The sequence below is a fragment of the Molothrus aeneus genome, chromosome 2 (assembly GCF_037042795.1).
Source record: "Molothrus aeneus isolate 106 chromosome 2, BPBGC_Maene_1.0, whole genome shotgun sequence".
In the NCBI taxonomy this organism is placed as follows: Eukaryota; Metazoa; Chordata; class Aves; order Passeriformes; family Icteridae; genus Molothrus; species Molothrus aeneus.
Window position 1 is genome coordinate 66,378,361 of NC_089647.1, and position 21,248 is coordinate 66,399,608.

A 21,248-nucleotide genomic window follows, 5' to 3' on the forward strand; every position below is an offset into this window, starting at 1 on the left:
ATTCTGTCTAAACCATGTACATTATGTCTTTATAGCTGTAGGAGACATGTTTCTGATAAGTTATTAATTTATCATTCTTTGAACTTGGTATGTGAAATCCTCAGGTGCTTAAATGGCAAAATTCTTTAAGAGGATGAAACTGTTTTGTTATCATGATTATGAAGTTGGGCTACCTTGCAATAGTGTCCTTTATGCTCTTTGCCTGTTCTCTAACTGTGTTCACCTTGAATGGATGGAGACTGCTCTCCCTCACACTGCTTCTTGGTGTAGGAAACATGGTTGATCTGATGACAAAGGTGGCTGTTCTCAACATATTCTTGTTCCTACTTTGGCATCAGTTTAGCCTTCTGTAGCAACACCAGCTCTTTGCCCTTGTCCACAACAATTGTGCCTTACATCTGCCCCAGAACTATCAGTTTTACCATTTCTTTATGGAGCAGTAATCACCCTGGTGCCCTTAAACATTTCACTGCTGTTCCTGAGAATGTCATAGTCAGCATGACAGGTTGGCACCAAGATTCTCCATCAGTGTTTCTGACACAGCACTATGCAGTACTGCTGCTATTCTTCTATTCAGTACTTCAGCACTGTTTAGATACTGATGTAGATGAAAGGACCTCTTTTTTCAGGCGCTAACTACTGGAAATAAATAATGTAAAAATAACAATACCATAAAATGGTATTGTTATTAAAGTCTTTTTTTCAACTTAAAGCTTCATCAACTTGTTAAAATCAAGTGTAAATAGAGTCTTTTGGTTCAGATGATTTCACAGAAGAGAGTTAAAATTAAATTGCAAATATGTGTACATAGGTTAAATACTTATCTTGAAATTTGTGTTAAAGTGTTCTTTTTAATACCTTTTATAGCTGGCAACCATACAACAATCCCTCAGCTTGTTGCAAAAAGATAAAGATTATCTGAATCGCCAGAACATGGAGCTTAGTGTTCGCTGTGCACATGAAGAAGATCGTCTTGAAAGACTACAGATTCAGCTAGAGGATGCCAAAAAAGCTAGGGAAGAAATGTATGAAAAATATGTTGCATCCAGGCAAGTTATTGTCTGCTCACTTCTATCAGTAGACAGATTCTTTAACTGTTTTCTCTTGTTTCTTGCACAAATCCCATTTAATTAATTATATTTTTCAGAAAGCTAACTCATATTTTTTTAACTAGAAGCAGGACACTTTTCTTGGGTCAAAGTATGTATCACAAACATTTTTTAAACCTTTATAAGACCATAGCAGTGGAAGTAAACTTTCAGCATAAACTTGGGCGTTAATGACAATTATTCTTGTAGGTTTGCTCAGTTAATTATAAAACTAACTTCGTGTTTTTAATGTATATTCATAAATCTTGTGTCCTATATAACCAAGAGGAAGTGTGCTAATATGATTCTCCTGATAGACAACTAAAACAAAAATTGTTACTTAAATGAAAATAGAAGGGCATTCTTGAAATGATGAGTTATGGAGCTCCAGCCCATATCAGAAGAGTTTTAAATATTATTTTTCCTTTCAATGCAGTCACTCAAAGTTTTTTAAATTTGTTTTGCTTGTTTATATGTCAGAATTATGTATTTCATTTATATTCACCCAGAACTTTTGTATTTTAAATAAAAAATTAAGTCTTACTTTTGAAAATTTAAGAAATCACTCTTTTTAGGTTGTTTATGATAAACCTCTTTTGGTGTAAAAGGTCTTCATAGAGTATTTGCTATAGTGTGGCACAGTTGAAGAAGGAGAAGAAATAAGTTTACTGTTGTCTTGAAGGGTCAACTGAAACGCAATGTTTCAACAAAAAGAAAACCTGGGAAGTTTACTTTTACAAAAGGAAAAGGAAATAAAATAAAAGGAAAACCTGGCAGCAAGCATTCTCCATTTTAATAATTTGGGGCGTCTAGTTAATGTGAGGGAGTTTTTGACCAGCTCAAGTACTCATTTCTAGGAATTATGGGCTAACACATGTTTTGAAATTAAATTAAGTCTAAAACCTTTTACACTTGCAAATGCACATATCTTCATAATATGCTTTTGTTTCCAAACCTGTGATTTTTGTCAGTTGCTTAATTATTGATTAATTATTCTTGAACAGTAACTAGATGCTATAAAATTCTGACATTCCTTAACTGTTAAGTGCTTACAACATAACCCTGTTTTTGTCAGAGAGATTCTTTATGAGATTCCTTACAATCTGTCATGAGCTTCCAAAGTTAGAAAAAAAGTCAATGTTTCTCTGAAATGAAATTCTTTTATCCTGATATCTTCTGATACTTGTTGCTTAAAAACTTTGTTTTTTAAATAATTCATATGTTACATTGACAGGATAAATTCCCAGATATTGGGGGCTTTTGCCTTCACAAATGTCCACTCCGTTTAATTTTGAATTGAACCTGTGATGTTTTTTCTCCCCTAATATGAGGTGCAGATAGTACACAAAGAAGTCTTGTAGTGGCATGGCAGCATTGCAAGTCAATAAGTTAATCAATCCTTACCCAGGAATGAAGAAGAAAGTAAGGAGTTAAATGGTTACTTAATATAAGCACTTGTTTAGAGGCTGACAAAGAAGTTCTGGAAGAATGTTAATGTTATGTGATTAATCAATATTAAATAACTTTAAAAATTTAAATCTGTGTGCAAAAGACTTCTGTTTATTCACAGTTAAATATTATTTATTCCTGGTTGATTTTCATTTAATTTATATAGCAACATAGGCTGATAAGTATTTCAAGTCATTGAGAGGTAAATGAATAAAGATTGAAATAAAATGTAAAATCAAGAAGAACTCTGCTCTTGTAAAGCTGCACCTCAAGTTTTGATATTTTGACTACTGCAATATGTTTGTTTATTTACAGAGACCACTATAAAGCAGAATATGAAAAGAGACTACATGAAGAGTTGGAACAAATAAGGTTGAAAACAAATCAAGAAATTGATCAACTTAGAAGCACCTCAAAAGAGATGTATGAACGTGAAAACAGGTAGGTAAGGTGTAGGCAATAACCTAATTGAGAAAGAAATGACCAAGCACTGTTTTGTGCTTAGATATAGCCCTAGCTGACTAAGTCTTTGAGAGGTACTAAAAATGTAAAAACTAAAATGAAATTATACTTGTACAGTAAGTCTATATTGTTATATTTATTATTAAATGATGGACAGCCAACATTATCACTTGAAAAGGAATATTAGAATTCGTGTTCTACATTAAATCTGGTGGTTTGTGGTTTGTTCAGAGGTATAGTATTAGTTAATTGACATGGGATGACAGTTTACGTGTCATGCTCTAGGGGCAATCTTGAAACTCGGCTCGGAATCCAGAAGAGAAAATGTTGATGCGGAAAATAAGGCAGGAAAAACCCAAAAGAGATAAGACTTAAGCCTGTATGAAGTAAATCTAATTGAGTTTGTTAAGAGCATCATGATTCAAAAAAAAAAACATTGATTTCCTGTAAATTATTGTAAAATTCTCTTTTGAGGAAGATTCTAGTCCTACAAAGACCTGCATGATGAGTTTGTATGTGTACCATCTAGTTGAATACCATGGAATTATGTGCACATGCCTAAGCCTTTTAGGGACTTAAAGATTTGGACCTTTGGCACGAAATTTCTTTTTCAGCTTGTTTTTTGTCCATTTGATTGCTTTAAAATAGGAGGAGTGCTTAATAACTTTACTGTAGATGTCCTGAAAGTGTCGTGTGGAGAAGGAAATGACAATAGTAAAAAGATATTTGTAGCATTAACATCTGTTCCTCTAATAGGTACTTTTGTTACTGCTGGGAAGAGTGGAAAAAGAACATGGCTTCTGCTGCATTTCAGTCAACAGAAAGTTCTAATTAAAAAACAATTACATCATTGTGTAGTTTTGCTAGTGTGAGTAAAATACACATATACATCCACACCACTTCCTGTATGCAAATCTATTTTGAATTACAAAGTATGAATTTAAGCATGCATTACTTTGGAGATTTGACAAGTGTCTGTATATCATTGAGAAAGCTACTGAAAGATATTTCATTTGTATCTGGAACTGCTTTACAGAAGTTTTTTTCCTCATTTTGAAATAATTACTTCTGAAATGCAAATCCCTTAGATTTGCCTACATGTTTAGCAAAATAAAAAAAAAATTAAAAGAAAGCTTTCTAGCATATGTTCTTTCTAGAAAATACTAAAAAATCCACCGTAAGGCAGTCTGCCTCAATGGTAAGACAAAGGGAACCTCAAATTGTGAGCAAAACAATTTGCAGTGAATTTGTGTAATGTGATGAGATGCTGTTTGTGGCTGAAAATGAAGTTAAGATGCTGGTTTCATCCTCCTGCTCAAAGCATGGAATGGTATTACAGCTAAGCTAATCCAATATTCAGTTGCTCATATTGTTTGCCAAGCCTGATGTGCCTGATAGTTCCTTTGAATTTGTTGGCACGTATTTTACACTAGGATGGATCAGTTCAAGAAACTAAAATGGGAGGGGGCCACTAATAAAGAGGTGATGCATTCATGCCTAATTTTTTTGGCATCAGTTTCACTTGTATGGTTGTTGTAAGCATGGGCTGTGTTTGCATTAGCAAGCATGAGTGAATTTGCAGGGCATGTGAATGTCTGCAAGAGGTTTGACACTGGATTACCTGTAGTCTATTTCCATAGCTCAAACACAATTTAGTAGTTGAACATGTGAGATGCTTTCCCTAAGCACATTTTCTGATGTGGTCAAATATGACTATAATACAGTTTGTGCATTCTAGACCAGTTTAGGGATGCGATATTTATTGCATTTATATGCAATAAATGATGGTTGTGAAGAGGTTTGTGTGAAAACCTAATAAAGATGCCCATGAGCTGCTGCCTCCCATGTCTTCATCTCACCTTTTTTTCCCCCCATGCCCATTCTTGATCCTCTAGATAGTATTTATGTCCCATTTACTTTCATTGTGTTATAGGCTGGCTAAATGCCTTGTAAGGCCCCAGTGCAGCCATTTGGGTAGGTGCTTTACCTCCTGTGAAGTGGCAGTCACACAGCTGACAACTGGCAGCATCACTGGTGTGTCTCCCGGCTCTCTAGAGAGTATTTCAACAGAAGTTACATCACATCTGTGATTGTGGTCTTGTTGGTTGAATAGTCCCTCACTTGTGTCCTTTTCCCTCCTATTGCATTTTCAATTGATTAGTTGTTCAACTAAGCAAAAGAGTTTATTCTCTAAATGAGGCTCTGTATCTCTCCTACTGTTTCATTTTTATCCCACCTCCACTACTCCAGTCTTAAGAATACAGCTCTGGACTCCTACTCTGAAACATAATATGCTTGATCTTAATGCTGTTAACAAAATATATTGCCATATTGCCATATTTTGGTATGAGTCACTTTTAAAGAATCAATCTTAAGGTCAGTCCCTGAACATCTGCACTAAATTCTATAGCCTAGTAACTCAATTTTTAAAGAAAATTGTTACCTTTCTCTAGTAGCCAGTTAGCTGCTACATAATTCAGATGTTAATTTTTTCTAAGTAACTGCTGTTCGTATGAATTACTTTGAATTCAGAAGAGTGCCACTGATAACATTTATTCTAGAAAATAGTCTTTAAACCAGAAATTATATACCTTTAGTGTGATTCAATGACGTAGGTTAACATTTACATGAGCGTAATAATTTTCCATTTTCCTTTGTATCCTGACTTTTCTCCAAAACTTGCCTGAGGCTTTAATTTCTCTTTGCCTTAAGTCAGAAAGCTGTAAGGAGAGGGAAAAAACAAAACTTCAGTAGGAAGATCTTGGTTGCATCCACATTAGCAGTTCAGTTCAGATGAAGAATGTGGTGTTGAAGTGAAATCCCCTAGTCATAGCTGCTAGCCATGGTTGTAGGTTGCCTTGCAGCTGTCCTTGGATTTGCTTGTATTTGTAACATATAAATAAGATTCCTTTTAGATAAAACAAAATCGAAAGGAATCTTTAAGATCATCTAATATGTTTCAAGTGCTGGTGAATGTTCATCATAGAAGCAAACAAGCAGTAGAGTAACATCCTTAAAAACAGTCATGACAGAGATGTCTGATCCTCAACAACCACTGTTAGCTCTGGCAAATTGGCTGGTGCTCTGTTACACTGAATATTGGACCTTGAGTTTATATACAGTATCTAAGCAGTGCTTCCCCTCCTTACAGTCTAGTGCGGTGTTAATTTATAGCCTGCTTGCAGCATAACAGACTATGAATAACTAATTCCAATTTTTAAACACAAATACTATATATTTTATTCTTAGTATCATGCTGTTCTCATTTGTGTTGGTCAAATAATAGAGGTCGTTTGAACATCTTGACTGATCCCTGGTTATAAAAAAAGGGTATCAATTGATTGTAATAAAATGTTATTTTATGGTTCTTTGCAGATCAAAAATGTTGCCTGCCATAAAACCCAGGAGAGTCCGATGATATACAATAACATATACATCACAGTACCTAGACAATTGGTAGTAGGATTTCTATGCTTACCTGAACTTTTCTTGCTCTGTCAAAAGTTGTGAATCATCTCATCTAGGCAGACAACATTCCTGCAGTTACTCTCAAAGCACCAAGGAAAATCATTGGAATTTATTTAATTCCTGAAAAAAAAAATTTTAGTTCTAGTATTCTAGAATAATTAGAGTTACGTGTTTCCACATGTAAATAGGTGATTTGATAATTGTTTTTTACAATTTTTTTACAATTACAACTGGAAGCTCTGCTGGTATACATGAAAACAACCTGAAGTAAAGCCTCTGTAATAAATAGGTGAATAGATAGACCCTTCTGTCATTCTATGAGAGTTGAAGAAGGTAGCATTGAAATTTGTATCAGAAAGCAGTAATTAATGAAGCAAAGTAGTCTTGTTTCTAACAGATTCTTAACAGAATAATTTTTGTTTCCTTCAGAAATTTGAGAGAAGCACGAGATAATGCTGTTGCAGAAAAAGAGAGAGCAGTTACTGCTGAAAAGGAATCTTTAAGAAAATACGATCAACTCTTAGAACAGTGAGTGTTTTAAAATACATATAAAAATCTAAAGGTATAGCAGTGTTTATATCTAGGAGATCTGAGTAGAAGGAATGACTTACTTTCTACTTACAAAGAACAAACTGAATTACAAACTCTTCATTTAAATGAAGCTGCAGACTTAATTCTTGCAGTAAATTCTTTCCATTATCACTGCAGTAATAAGATCAAAATTTGGTATTTCTCCTACAATACTGTAGAGACAAGCAAACATAATTATTCATTTCATTGCAAGAATGTCAATTTTATACTGTAGAGTAGCAGTGGTCAAACCCTGAACCTGTTTGTGGGGTTTTTTCTTTAGTTGAGATTAGAAAATAATTTTGTAAGATGACTTCAATTAATAGTTTTTATAAAGTTTGGATAGAGGGCAGTAGTCATAAACAATTATGTTTGCTACATGTTTCTCTTCTTACTAGTCTCTTCTCAGTCTCTCATACTCCATGTGTAGAATATATTGTCTATACCAATGTACAGTTCCATTCCATAGAGAAAGAAACTATAGTTGATTTTTTTGCCTGTCTACAAGCACTCTATGCTCTGTAACTCCTTTTCCTTACTTTTTGTAAATTTAGAATGTACGCTGTGGTTAAACTATGAGCTCTAATGTAAAACTATGGACAGTAATCGAAGTTGTTCACGTTAAGTTTGTCATGTGTCTTTAGTTTTGGATTTAATTCATTGTTTAATATAATTTTTTTTTTTCTATAATGAAGTGATCAGTTCATTAAGTGATTGTGTTCCTAGTCATCTACTCAAAGGAAGTACTAGATGAGCCTTCTTTGCTCTGAATAATTTTTAATTACAGTGAAAATGTTGTTAACTTAAGCATAGGAACAAATTTATTAAAGCTTTTAATTTTTATGTATAACTTCTAAATTGCAGTGGTGATACTATTGAAGAAATAGCATTGCCTAAAGATTGAAAAAATGTGATTTCTATCTGATGATGTCAAACAATAGGGGTAGGTCCAGAGCAATGAGATGGGTCAGAGGATTTGATATCCACAGTGAGTTTAAGGGCTTGACTTCTGATTAATTCTAGTTTAGCTGAATGGGCCCAAGGGTGCAGAATGCCTTTTAGTGGTTAGAGCACATTGGAGGGGTTGTTGGGTTCTCAAAAGTAATTCAGTCTGCAAACTCTGAGGTAATGGCTCCACAATGTGGAAATCAAAGCCATTTGAACAGGGAGGGCCAGGAAACTTGGTTCAAAACTGATCCCCTGAGTTAAAATAAAATTCTAATGTGAGTGAACACAGGTTTCTTTCTAATGAGACTCCTACCTTCCACTGTGGTAAGATTTACTAAGACATGACAATTTCATATATAACTGGAAACTCCTCTTGAAAGTCAGTCTGGCATATCATAATTTGAGTTTGCACTTTTACTTAATAAAAATACTAACTTTGCAATTCTTCTATATTTATTTTTAAACTTAAGAACTGTGGAGAAAATGCTTTTCTGTCTAGCTGTATTCCCATGCATCTAATGTGTCCTTTTTTCATACTTTATTTTTGTTGCTTTTTAAATTTATGTTGCTTCATTTTGAGGAAGTATGTCCCACTGCAATTAGAAACAGGAATCTTACTTGTTACACTTATGCTTCTTTGTTCTTATACCTTTTTCTAGTGATAAGCCCTCCAGTTAAGTAAAACTCTCATTTCCTTGTGTTAAATAAATTAATAAGTTAATTAATGCTGGGTTTTGGAGTTCTAAGAAGTAGATAACTCCTCAGAAGATTTTTTTCTGCTTGGGAACATGGAAAACCCATACTAGCCTTTTTTGAAATGTTGGTGTCTCTCTTTAAAAGTACTTCACTTCTAACCACATAACAGGTGTCAAGACCATGACTTTCTCCACATTCCAAATCATCTACCTAAGTGAACTGCAAAATAAATAACTGGCATATTGAGATAGTAGACTTGAAAGACCCCCAAATTCTGAATTTACTGTGGACTCACATGTGACAGTTCTGTGGAACAAAGAAATTTTCTAATATCACCAGAAACCCCTAAGACAAAAAAGGAATACCTGTGTTGTCCAGTTCTGTATTTAAGTGATTATAACAGCTTGTTCTACTTTAGTAAAGACAAGGTGACTCATCATAGTTACCACTGGTATCATAATCTGTATAAACAAACATGTTTGAAAGCTTCAGAAGTATGTGGAATGTTGACTGGCCTGAATGATGGTTAAATAAAGCCCCTGGCAAATCTTGTGATCAGAAGTGTAACTAATACCCAATTTTCTAGTCAAGTGCAGTTATTTTCATTTTTTTTCACTCATGTTTGTGATAGTTTTCTGTGAACAGCTATTTACAAATGCTAAGAAAATACCAAAGTGATAATATTCATGAAAGAGTTATATTGAGAAAGGATCTGCTGTTTCAACCTTTAAGTAGACCACTGTGATGTCAGGATGTAAGCTTTGTTGCTCTCTTTGCCATTATACATCTGTAATTTCTGTGTTAGAATCCGTGTTTCATTTACCTATGACAACAACAACAACCTTAAATTATTTGGTATTTTTGGATTTGAGTCTTGTTGATGTCACGCATGTTCTGAAAAAAATATGACCAAAGGGAAACATTTTCACTTGTTGTTGGTAATGTGACTTAAGACTTTTTTCTAATTTCAAAGCTGTATTACCTCAGTTGAAATTGTCTAGGGGTAGAATAAGCAGAGCAATTCTGTAACAGCTCTGTCATCTACATGGTTAAGTGCAGGTGCTAAATATGTTCCAGCTTTTCCTTCTTTAAAACACTGTTAGTGTTATTTTCAAACTGTTGACTGTTAATCTGTTACTTCTCCTTGCCAAAAGAAAAAACATCCAACCCTCCAAAACACCAAAAGCAAAAAAAAAACCAACACCAAAAAAGTAGAAGTGCACTGTGGTTTGCTGTTGGGCTTTTTCCTGATAAGGTGCCTAGTCTCCTCTAAGGTGCAACATAAAACTTATATGGTTTCTTTTCTTAAAGTGGACTCAGAGGTCTAATATGGTGTGAACTCACACTTGAGCACTTCATCTACAAGTACCATCTCTTGCCTTTGATAGTTGACTTCTTTTAAAGTCAAATTCCTTAAATTTCTTCTAAAAGGAGTATAATATCTTTTTCCAGAACTCAGCTATATCAGTGGAAACTGGTTTAAAAATTCTAGAATTATTGGGAGCACAAGGGAAATTCATACAAAACCTTTTTTTTCTTAGCGAGAATAAAAAAATGCTGCTCACATCATCTAATCGTACTTTTCCTATTTTTGTAATGATAAAGTGAGAAGTGTAGAATAGTGAACAAAATAGGTATGCAATAAACAGAATATGAGTATTCAAGGAAATTGTGTTACAGCAGTGCTGTTCCTTCAACTTTGCAGTGGACACTATTCATAAAAACCCTTGGTTTTGTAAAAGCTAGTTTAACTTCCTGCCTCTGTGCATTAGGTAATAGGATATCTTTAATTATGTTTTTTCTTTCTTATTTGCATATACACAGATACACAGATGATGAATTTTAAACCATATTTCTGTAGTTGTGTTAAGTCAGGGTGATGACTACAGAAATTGTTTAGAGCCTTCGGTTTGTTCTATAAAGATTTAAAAGTATTTTGTAGTATTTTTATTATTTAAACATTTCTGGGTTGATGTACATAGCTCAGTTTGTAAAAATTACTGAATTTATAACTGATGATCTGCTACATGGAGTATTTCTGTTGTTTCTGTTTGGAAATGCTTTTCTCAAATGAAACCCAAAATAGAATAAAGATTATTGACATTTCTTGACAGCATTTGTCTCTGCCACATAGGTTCAGAAAAGTATGCAAAAAGTTGTCTGCATATTTGTGTTTACAGATTTATTGCTTTTCTTTCCAGTCAGCTGCAAGCTGACTATGCAACTTAGAGACTTATTTTAGTCTCTCCATGGTCTTTTTCACTTGAATCTCTTTTATCCCTATTTTTTTTTTGTTCTTCATAATTGTGGTATATTTTAGAATTTATCAGATGCTATCTGATGCTAGTCATCTGTCTTAAACTTTTTAGTTGATGGAGAGAGGGGATCAATTCTGTTCATCAAATGGGTTTTTAATTAAGATGAAATTAAGATCCCTATATCTGCTTATTAATTGCACACAAGCCTAGAGGACTATCTTAGGTGAGAAGATAATTGGATAAATTTCTTGAATAAATAGATGTTAGAATACATTTAGAATCTCTGTGGAGCATGCAGGAATCTCATTCTTTCATTTATTACATAATACTTTCATTGTTAACAGAAACATTAAAACTAAATACTTTCCCCATCTGATAACATATTTTTTATAATCTGGATGTTGCTGACTGCAGTGACAGGATTCTAATATTAAAATTACTAACTCAATGTCTATATGTGCTGGAGTTACTGCTAATATTTAAATAGGGGCATGTTATCTCTTCAAGAATATTTATATCAAATGAAGATTTCAATAATGAATTTTAAAAAATCCATACTGAAGACTGCTGGCCAGAATAGTTCTTGGGCAAAGCTGCCATCACTCTGTGATAAAAACTGCTATCAGATCTTCCTACACATGGCTGCTGGGTTTCTATATGACGTGTTTTGCAATCCCTTGAATTAAAGAGCTATGTAGGTCTTGAAAATCACTACCACTTTAAATCTACAGTTTCAATTAATTTTGTTTATGCTTTCCAAAATGCTTTTTTGGTAATAATAATTTGCTGCTGCTGTATTCATTTATGACTTCTATCGTATGATGTGTACACATAATTTTTTAACACTTAGAATTTCTGTCAGAATAAGCCAAGCCCTCCAATGGCATTATTAGACCTTGTTTAGAGTTCAGCCCTAGCCAAAGTAGCTATTCCACATTTCCCAAAAAATGACCTTCAGCTTGTTCTCCTGATGATGAGAAAATTAAATACGAGGTACAACTAAAAGGGTAACATTCATGAATGTAATGAAAATGGCTGAAAGACACCCTCTCAGAAATTGTGAATCAATGCAGAGAAGTCTGTGAAAGAGCCAAGAGCAATAACATGACGGAGAAGCAAAGAAAAAGTCAATTTCCCAGGTGACTAAGTCTAGCTTGTTTCCAAGCTGTAGAAGCAGCACTGAAATCCATAACAGAAAAAGTATGTATCCTGTATTTCTACTGAAATGGCTAGTGAGGCTCCTACTTTCTTCCTTTTCTTCTGAGGATATGTTTATTTGAACTTTGCATCTTAATGCATGTAAAGTTCAAATAGCATGCATTTTAATAAACAGAAGGAGAAAACCTACTTAACTTATTTGATGAAATAGATGAATAATAGTGTTGGGAAAACTGCACACTTGCTAAAGCATGCCTAATTGTTTTTTGTTCTTAGATTCCTAATCGGGATCTTAAAATTTTACATTCTTAGCTAAGATAGTGTTCTTGCAGAATGAATGTTTTGAGCCCTGTAACCAGTCACTTCATAACTGTAACTGTCTTGATGTTGAAGAATTATCTGCATCAAGACTCATAGGAATGCTAAATTAGTCTGATGTCTGACCTTTCTGAGCTTCATTACATCTGGAACACAGGCTTTGAAGTTTGTTCTCTTACTGTGCAAGGAATGATTAATGATTATATTTATAGCTCTAAAAATCTTTTATTTCAGTTGCTCTTGCCCCAGCTCATAAGAAACAGTTCTCACAAAATATTTTCAGCCTCTGAGGGGTGCTTTGGAAAAGGTGTAATACCAACAATATTGTCATATCATAAAGATTTTCTATAAGCCTTGTTGTTCTCATTTTATTTTTTATTTCCTGCTAGCCAAAATGTTTTAATCTTAAAATATTACGATTAGTAGAGGCAAATTGTTAAAATGGTACAATGGCTATTCTGAGTACCTAAGAAACTATTTATTTACTCACTCTTTAAAGTCCTTAGGGTATTTTTGCTAGCCTGGAAAGGTTGAAATATATAATGTCCTTTGAAAACAAATTCAAAAGCACTTGCAAATTCCTTCAAAGAGGGATTCTGCATTATAAGGATGCTGCTGCTGTTTATATATATTTCTTCAATTACTGGGTTGAAAGATCCACTGCAGTCCATGATTTTTCTATGGTTGTTCGTATTCCTCAGGTACACACCCATTTTTGTGACTCACTGCACCCAGCTTCTCATTAATGGTGAGCACTGCCAGGAAGAACAAGTAGGGGTCCTTTGTAACTCCTTACCCAATCATGTTTCAGGTAGTAAATTTTACGTGGGTTCAAAATGAGACTGGAAAAGCCCAAGATAAATTTGAGAATCCCTTTACAGGTAGAAAGCACATCGCCATTCAGGAAATGCTCGAGTGAGAAGCAGTTGAACACTAGTGGCAGAGGATTAGGGAGAAATACAGAATATGCAGAAGTTTTTCTTGCTTTTCTCAAAACACACTTTTGGCTGCAGTTGGAGCCAGCTTTATCAGGCTACATATGCCTTTTGTGTGATACACTACAGCCACTCTATGTAGAACAGGAGCTATGAAACACAGGGGAACTTCCCAGCCTTTTTAATACATGTGCTTTGGGTCCCTTTGGAAAGGGGACATTACACTGGATGTAATGACAAAAGATACAGATGAAGGCTTTTACCTGAAGAAATTGTTAATCTGGGTTATTTTGAATTTTTTCAAAGATTGTTATATATATCAGGTTATCTATGCAAATAATGTGTTTCTGGAGTGTTTCTAACCATCTGGGCTTGAAGGACTAAATGCATGTGTGAAGTCCCTACCAGCACTAAGTAGCCCAAAGCATTAACACTTCAATGGCACATGAGAAAAGGACCTGTTTATAGGAAACCCCCAAATATGTGTTTCTTAGAATACAGAAGAAAAGCAGGTCACAAATAACACCATGACCATAAATACAACCAGGGAATGTTAATTGTATATGTTTACTAAAACAGTGTGTTATAATGCCAATTCAAAGGCTAAATTCTTCAAAGAAGGAATACTGTATTTTCTGTGTGTCTGTACAAAAATTTTGATCTTCAAATTATGGCTATTTGTGTAATATTGTATTTAATAATACCAACAGCATTTTACTAGTAATTTTCTTCTATAGTTACTTTCTCTGTCTGTGGTTACTCCCTGGAAAAGGATTCCAATTACCTTGTGGAAAAGGATGTTATGCTATACTCATTTCCAGATAGCAAACTTTGGAAGAACAGTGTCCAATAGATGCTTGTGTGGTGTGAGAAGGAAGTTATAGCTTTGTGATGTTAAAACCTCATCATAAATTCAGAAATGTTGGACAGGAAGACTTAGCATTGATGAGTGAGAGCTTTGAGCTAAGTGTTGGCTAGACTTTGTCTTCTGCAGAATCACATTGGAATTGTTGAGAAAATGTTAGATATAACTGAAGAAAACATTAGGCTGGTCCTCATTTCCATGGTGGTGACACACATTTCATGTGAGTAATTCTTACAAATAGGAAAAATGGTGGTATGTGTTTCTGGAATAGAGAGTAGGTAAATAATTTGTAAACGAACAAATTAAAAACTGTGAGTAAATGAAGGACCATCCTAGTATGTTCATTCACAGGCACCCAGAATAGTGTACATCAGTAAGCCAAGGTACTTTCCTGCCATAAACCACAAGAAGCTGTTTGCCTTGGACATTAGTTCGTCCAGCATTGAATATGCCTAATTAATCACATCAAGGACTTCCCAAAAGAGAGTGGTGTATGATATATATGTGTAATGCTCACAGCTGGTGCGTCCAGTGTTCACAGCTGATGGAACAACCATGCAAGTCCTTGGCAGCTGTTTTGTTGCTTTCTCTCTTCATGAGATTGGCATGTCTGGTGACCAGTGCCTTGATGAGGAAAAAATGGAAAGTCCGGGATTGGAGGGCTGATTTCCCTTTTGTATGTTCTTGTTTCCTGATAAGATTGCCTCAAGAATGTATCCCGGACTTTGTCACGGTTGACTCAGAGTTGTTTACATTCAGGGACACCAGTAAATTTTTTTTTTTTAATTGTATGTGTTCAGTGTTGAAGTATTGCATCCCATATTGGATAGTGGGAAGGCCTCGTTCTTCAGTTTACTCAGTGCAAAGCTACTTAGATAATTTTTACAGCTATTTATGTTTCTGGCTGAATGATCTAAAGGCACAGTTGTGTTTACTTATATGACTGTATGGGTAACTGTGAGTGTATTCTGTGAAACCAGCAAAATGCATGTGCAATTAATGTTCAAAGCATTGTAAGCCAGAGTTCATGAGCTTCCTAAGGAATAACTTGATCTGGGTAACTGTAGGGTGGTGGTGTGAAAGATCAGAAATCAGAACATTTTTACCAAACATCATTTAGCCATAGTAACACTTTGCTGTGACATGACATTTGAATCATGGGGTACCAAGAGGGTGGTACTACTTCGAGCTGTTTATGATATCAGTGAGGGGAACCTGGTTTAGATTAAAAAAAAAAATAAAAGTAACTTGGAACCTTAGCAAGACCAATAGGCTCTTCAGTAGGAGGTGGAGGGAACATTTGTTCTGGATGGGCCTCCAAGGGGAGCACAGTGTGAAAACAGAAGTGCTGGTCTCCTCCATAGGGTGGCTGCTGATGATTAGGGGGAGGATTTGTAATTCTGTGGGAGGAGTGTGGTCAGAGGCAGTAAGTACACTTGTACAGAACCTGAGCACTGAATAAACCAAATGAAGATGGAATGGAGGGGTGCATATGAAACACTAAATCAAGGGGCTTTGCAACGCACAGTAAAGGGCTCTTTTAGTTCTTACCACTGGTCACAATCCATACAGCTCCTGTTCATGTGTCTATACTGCCAAACCTTTCTTGTGAGCCCTCTTTAATACTAGGTTTTTGTATTAGCAAAGAAACAAATGTTGCCACGTCAAGACATGGCTGCACAGACCACCCTGCTGACTCATCAAGTGTGGAGAAGGTACAGAGTCTGTGTGTGTGTCTCTTTGAGGTACTCCAGCAGCAAAAAAATTGCCATGGTTTATGCAACTTCATACCCATGAAATAAACAAAATTGAGAAATTTTCTCTTAAGAAGAAGTCAAATTTTTCCATCAAGTGGCAGTATAGTTGTAGGAATAGCTGTTACTATTCCTACAAAGAAATGGGTTCCTTTGAGATGAAGCTTGGGCACAACATAAAACGCTTATACCTGTCAGGCGCTTAGTCTTTATATGAAATGTTGGATTTCATAATAGACATGTAAAGTGTACATACTTGTACTTACAAGCCTATTTGTACATCTCTTGTAAAATTTAAACATTGGATATGTTGTCAAAATGCTGCAGCTCTTGGCTAACATTTTAATATAAATACTACTGCGTGTGTATGTATATAATCTAGTGTAAGCTTTGATGTGGAACTTGTCATCTGGAATTGTTTTCAGAGATATTTTAATTGTTCCATGGAAAGTGTTGCCATGGATAAATTGATATGGAAGTGCACTGATTCATCCCTTCTGAAATTTAGCTTAATGTTTGCTCTGATTTTTCTAAGATCTTTAGTGTTTCCATTCCAGAAATATGATCAAGATCATAAGTTTCAAAATGCTTCAAAAAGCTAAATCTTCCCATTTTGCCTTGGATACATTGCTGAGGTCACTAGAACTGGTTGTGGGTTATAGAGAGTGAAAGAATTTGTCCCACTCAAAACACTATGGGGAGGAGAAAAGGTTTTATTTGTGCAAAATGGTACTGTAAGTAGATGAAAATAACTAGAAACCATAGTCCTTCCCTTGTCTTTATAAGCTGCTTGCTTCAGGTAATGAACTGACTCTTGAATCTCTTGAGTACACTCATGATAGAGGGTTTCTCTGAACAGTAAAGGGCAACCAAAGTGTGATTAATGATTATCCTGTGACCCTGTGAAATGCCCAGTATTAGGTGGAATGGAGGCTTTATTAATAACTAATTTTGAAGATTTTTTTACCTAAAGCCAGGTGAGGAAATACTGTGTTTTTATTGTCTGTTGCATGATCCTCTAGAACATTGTTGTTTTCACAGACTGTTACTTTACAGAAGCTAGTGAGGCTGGGTTTTTTGATTTTAGGTTTGTCCTTTATGACACTGTTTCCAGTCACAAGTTATAAAATCTGGGTCTAATTTTCTGTGTCAGAGTTCTTTCTTTCTGTTTTCAAAGTATTCTATATGCGTAGATAAATGGAGTACATTTCAGGTTTATTTTCTCCATGCCAGATGCCTTCTTCTTTTAAAAGTAAAGAAACTTTTTAAAGTAGTGCATTTGGTGAAGATAGTTGTATTACTAAAATGTGCACATCTACAAAAGTAGTTGACATGTTCTAAGTTACAAGAGCTACCTTATGGTAATTTATTTGCTTGCCAGGGCTGTCCCCCCTCCCTGCATTTTCTTACCTCGTAAAATAATCAAATCTTCCTTTGTCTCAAATGGTTATCTATTTAGACTGTACAACTGTATTAAACAGTTTTAGTTTAACCATTAGAGTTAGAAAAAAAATAGAATCTTTTTTTTTTGCTAAATTGATATCTTTTGGCAGAATTACTAATTGTTTTTGAAGACAGTTTTACATTTATCTTTGTAAGTCTCTTTTGTTATGCCAGCTGTCTAAATCTTTTCATAAACTTCAGTTAAAAGAACATATTTTCCATGATTATTTTAAAATATAATGTTTACTGGAAGGGAAGTCTAGTGAATTCCCACAGATGAAGTGTGAGTGTATTTCTCCCACTTGTAAATGAGTTCTTATTTCCTACAGTATGTATTCTGGTACCACAATGAGTCATTTTCAAGATGTTTTAGTTTAGCTTCTAAAACATTTAAAAACTTGGCAGATACATATAAATGAATGTTACATCTAGTTTTAGAAACTGCTTCCAAAGAGTATTTTGCTAAAATGAAGACTGTGAATAGACCTTTCAGAATGCAAAAGTGTCTTTTGTGATAAATCTGAAGTCATTTGCAGAGGTCTTCTGGTTTGGCTTGTTCATGATTGGGGATTTTTTCCTCACCTTTAGCAGGTTTTGTTTTAACCATCCTGTAAAATAGGGAGAATACTTTTGTGGAAAAGCCTTAAATTTTACACATAATATGTTGTTAATTGGATATTTTAGCCAGGCAAGTAATACCTTTCTTCAGTATGTTAACTAAATTTTGCAAATTTTCATACTATTTTATTTTAAAATCTTTCAATTTTATAACTTTTTCAGAATGAATGTAGTGCCACCTCTGCTTTAATGTGATTTTTACTATGTTTAAAATTATATGTGCCATGCCCTACTTAAATGTATTTCCTGATGCTACCTTGACAGCTTAACTGTTGGAAAAAAAACTCAAGACTAGATAGTTTGTATGATTAAAAGGGACTGAGGAGTTACGGGACTGGAGTGCGAGTTGGAGGAAAATGGGGGAGACCAACCCTGTTTAGATTCATAAGGAAAAAAAAACAACCAGAACAACCACCCCAAACAAAAAAAATCCCCAATGCAAAATGGCCAGTGTTCCGTGTCTGAGAAAGTCATGCCTATTGTTTAAAGAATATTTTATATTTTAACTTTGTTGTCCTGGTTTCCTGGCATCTGGAACATTTAATATAAGGAGACCTTAGATACTTTGCTCACATGTGAGACCTATGCTGAGATAGACGCAAATTTCTGCAGTCTGGATTTGAATACCACCCTAAATATTTTCCAATTGTTGGCAACATCTGTATTGTCAGTTATGAGTTATGGTACAGATAACTTTGCAACCTCCTGATTATTCTGTTCCAACTTTAACGTCTGTATATTGTCCATGATGCAACACCATGTTATCAGTAAGGTCTTACTGTAATTATCACCCTTAAAAATTTCTGTAGCTTTTTATTAGACTCAGAAGGATATGCAGAAAACATATAAAACTTGGATCAGTAAGTTCTTCCTGAAAAGATTTCTTGGAATCCATTTTTGCTTAGTTATGTGATCTAAAATATAAAGGAAACCTGTTTCAAAACCCATCTCCATCTGCTCCCCCCCCCACCACCCACCCAGAATGGTCCTAAATATGTTAAATTTTCATCAAGGACAAAATCAGAAAAAGGAGGAGAAGAAGCTAGTTTAGAGGATTGAGAATCTTAATTGTTTTGTCAGACAAAAGCATTTTTCTCCTTACATTATATCTACATTGGGAACCTTGCAGAGGATTGATGATAGGCAGATGATAGGCAAAAGAGTAAGGATGAGAGGTGGGGAAGGGAATAGTGTAAATAAAAGAAGAGATAAAACAAAAAAATAGTAGCCATGAAAGCTTCATTGAGTGTGATTCATCTGATTGTAAAATAAATGGTGCAGCTTCCCAGTCTTTCTCTTTGGAAGAGTAGTCTAAGGCAAAGACAAAACAGTTGCATGAAGGGATTGGGTAAGTGGAAGTCAGTGTGTTGGGATTCATGGCAGACTCCACTTCTTTGTTTCTGCCCTCCAGTCACCTTTGTACAGCTATTTGTAGAGATGGAAACTGTGAATCTAATTCATGGTAACTTCAATATGAATTTTGTTCAGAACAAGGTGAACATGTCTTTGCCATTCTAACACTGAAAACCTTTGAACATCATATTCAGAGATCTCAGTTTTGTTCACTGTTTCAGAATTTTATGATTTTTGAAGCATTTTTATAATATAATATACTGTTGGACTTTGGATGAGTTCAAACCTTAGTTTCTGAGCAAAGTAAATAAAATGTAGCATGGGTTTTAGTACAGTGTTTACTGTGGCTGTCATCAGTTTTGTCTAGTTTTAAATGCCTGTGCTGGGATGGAATCATGTCTGTAAGGTACCTGTTTCTTTCCATTGACTCATAAAGGGAGTCTGCACAACAGGCCCAGGTGTAGGTAAGCACATCATAAACAGCAGAAGCTACACAACTCAAGTTCCACATGGCTTTTCTGAGTAAAAGGACTTCAGAATAGACTCTTCGCAGAAATTAATGGGCTTTGGAGCTTTTATATTTTACCATCAATCTTACTCAGTCCTCCTCCAATGCAGAATTGTGAAGCCTTTAAGCATTTCTCAAAGGCCGGTCAAAAAATGGAATGTTTTCATTATGAAATGGTATATGCCTTACATGCTGCTTTTTTGGGCCTTTTTTTAATGAACTCTGCTGTCTTCCATGATTGGAAGTATTTTGATTGGCAGAAATTAAATCAATGTAGGTCTAGATATGTGATTATACAAAAGATTGGACCTGATTAATGAAGCTACCAAAGGTAGAAAGATATCATACTCCTTCAAAATCTTCAGTCTTAGCTACCTTGCAGTAACTCAAAAAGAGTTGCCAAACCCAAATGAAGAGGAAATTTGCATTTGTTTTTTTTTTTAGAGAAAAGGGTAGAAAGGACAGAAAAGATCTGTGATGGAGCAGAGATCCACTTGTTGCCCATGGGAAAGGTGGTGATTGCCCTAAGGAAGCTGTGACCCTGTGGGAAGCCCATGGTGGAGCAGGTTTGCTGTCAGGACTTGTGGCCTCACAGGGACTCATGCTGGAGCAGTCTGTTCCTGAAGGAGTGAACCCATAGGAAGGACCCACACTTGAGAAGTTTGTGGAGGGTTGTCTGCCATAGGAGGGACCCCCATGCTGGAGGAGAGGAAGTATGAAGAGTCCTCCGCTGAGGAGGAAGGATTGGCAGGAATGTGGAATGAACTGACCACAGCCCCCATTTCCTGTATTTCTGCACTACAGGGAGGATGGGTGTAGAGAAAATTTGGAGTAAAGTTAAATTCAAGAAGAAGGGAGGGATAGGGGAATGTGGTTCATTTTAGGATGTAGTTTTGTTTTTCATTACCCTTTTCTGATTTGGTTGGTAATAAATTAATTTTCCCCAAGTCGAGTCTGTTTCGCCCGTGATGGTAACTGGGGACTCATCTCTGCCTGTCCTTATCTTGACCCATGAGTCTTTCATTATATTTCTTCTGCCCTGTCCAGATGCAGAGAGATAGAGTGGCTTTGGTGGGCACCTGGGATCCAGCTGGGCCAATCCACCAAACTTTACTCAAAATGTTGGTTGATAAGTATAGGTTTTTGCATACATTAATGACTTTCCAACAGGTTGTGATAGTGATATCTGGGGGTAGATTTTCCCTGACTAGATTCTAGTGAAGTCTTACCAATACCTCCTGTTCTCAAGCACCACCTAACCTCAGAGGCACTTAAAATCATTCCAAGTTGGAGCACATTTAGGTAGAGGCCCTTGTGCATGCTCGGAAGTCTCCTGGTTTGGAAAGCTTAGTGCTTA

At 35.3% G+C, this 21,248-nt stretch overlaps 1 protein-coding gene across 4 annotated transcripts in view; it reads left to right on the forward strand.

Annotated features, from left to right (window-relative positions):
• The window catches only part of PIBF1 (progesterone immunomodulatory binding factor 1), a 106,957-nt gene that overhangs the window by 22,736 nt on the left and 62,973 nt on the right, over nucleotides 1-21,248 (forward strand). For 3 of the 4 annotated variants that reach the window (XM_066545069.1, XM_066545068.1, XM_066545071.1), the window contains 3 exons: nucleotides 868-1,049; nucleotides 2,853-2,978; nucleotides 6,897-6,995. In XM_066545069.1, coding sequence (XP_066401166.1) covers nucleotides 868-1,049; nucleotides 2,853-2,978; nucleotides 6,897-6,995 — 407 coding nt within the window. The remainder of the gene's footprint in view (nucleotides 1-867; nucleotides 1,050-2,852; nucleotides 2,979-6,896; nucleotides 6,996-21,248) is intronic. The other variant, XM_066545070.1, reaches the window with a different exon arrangement.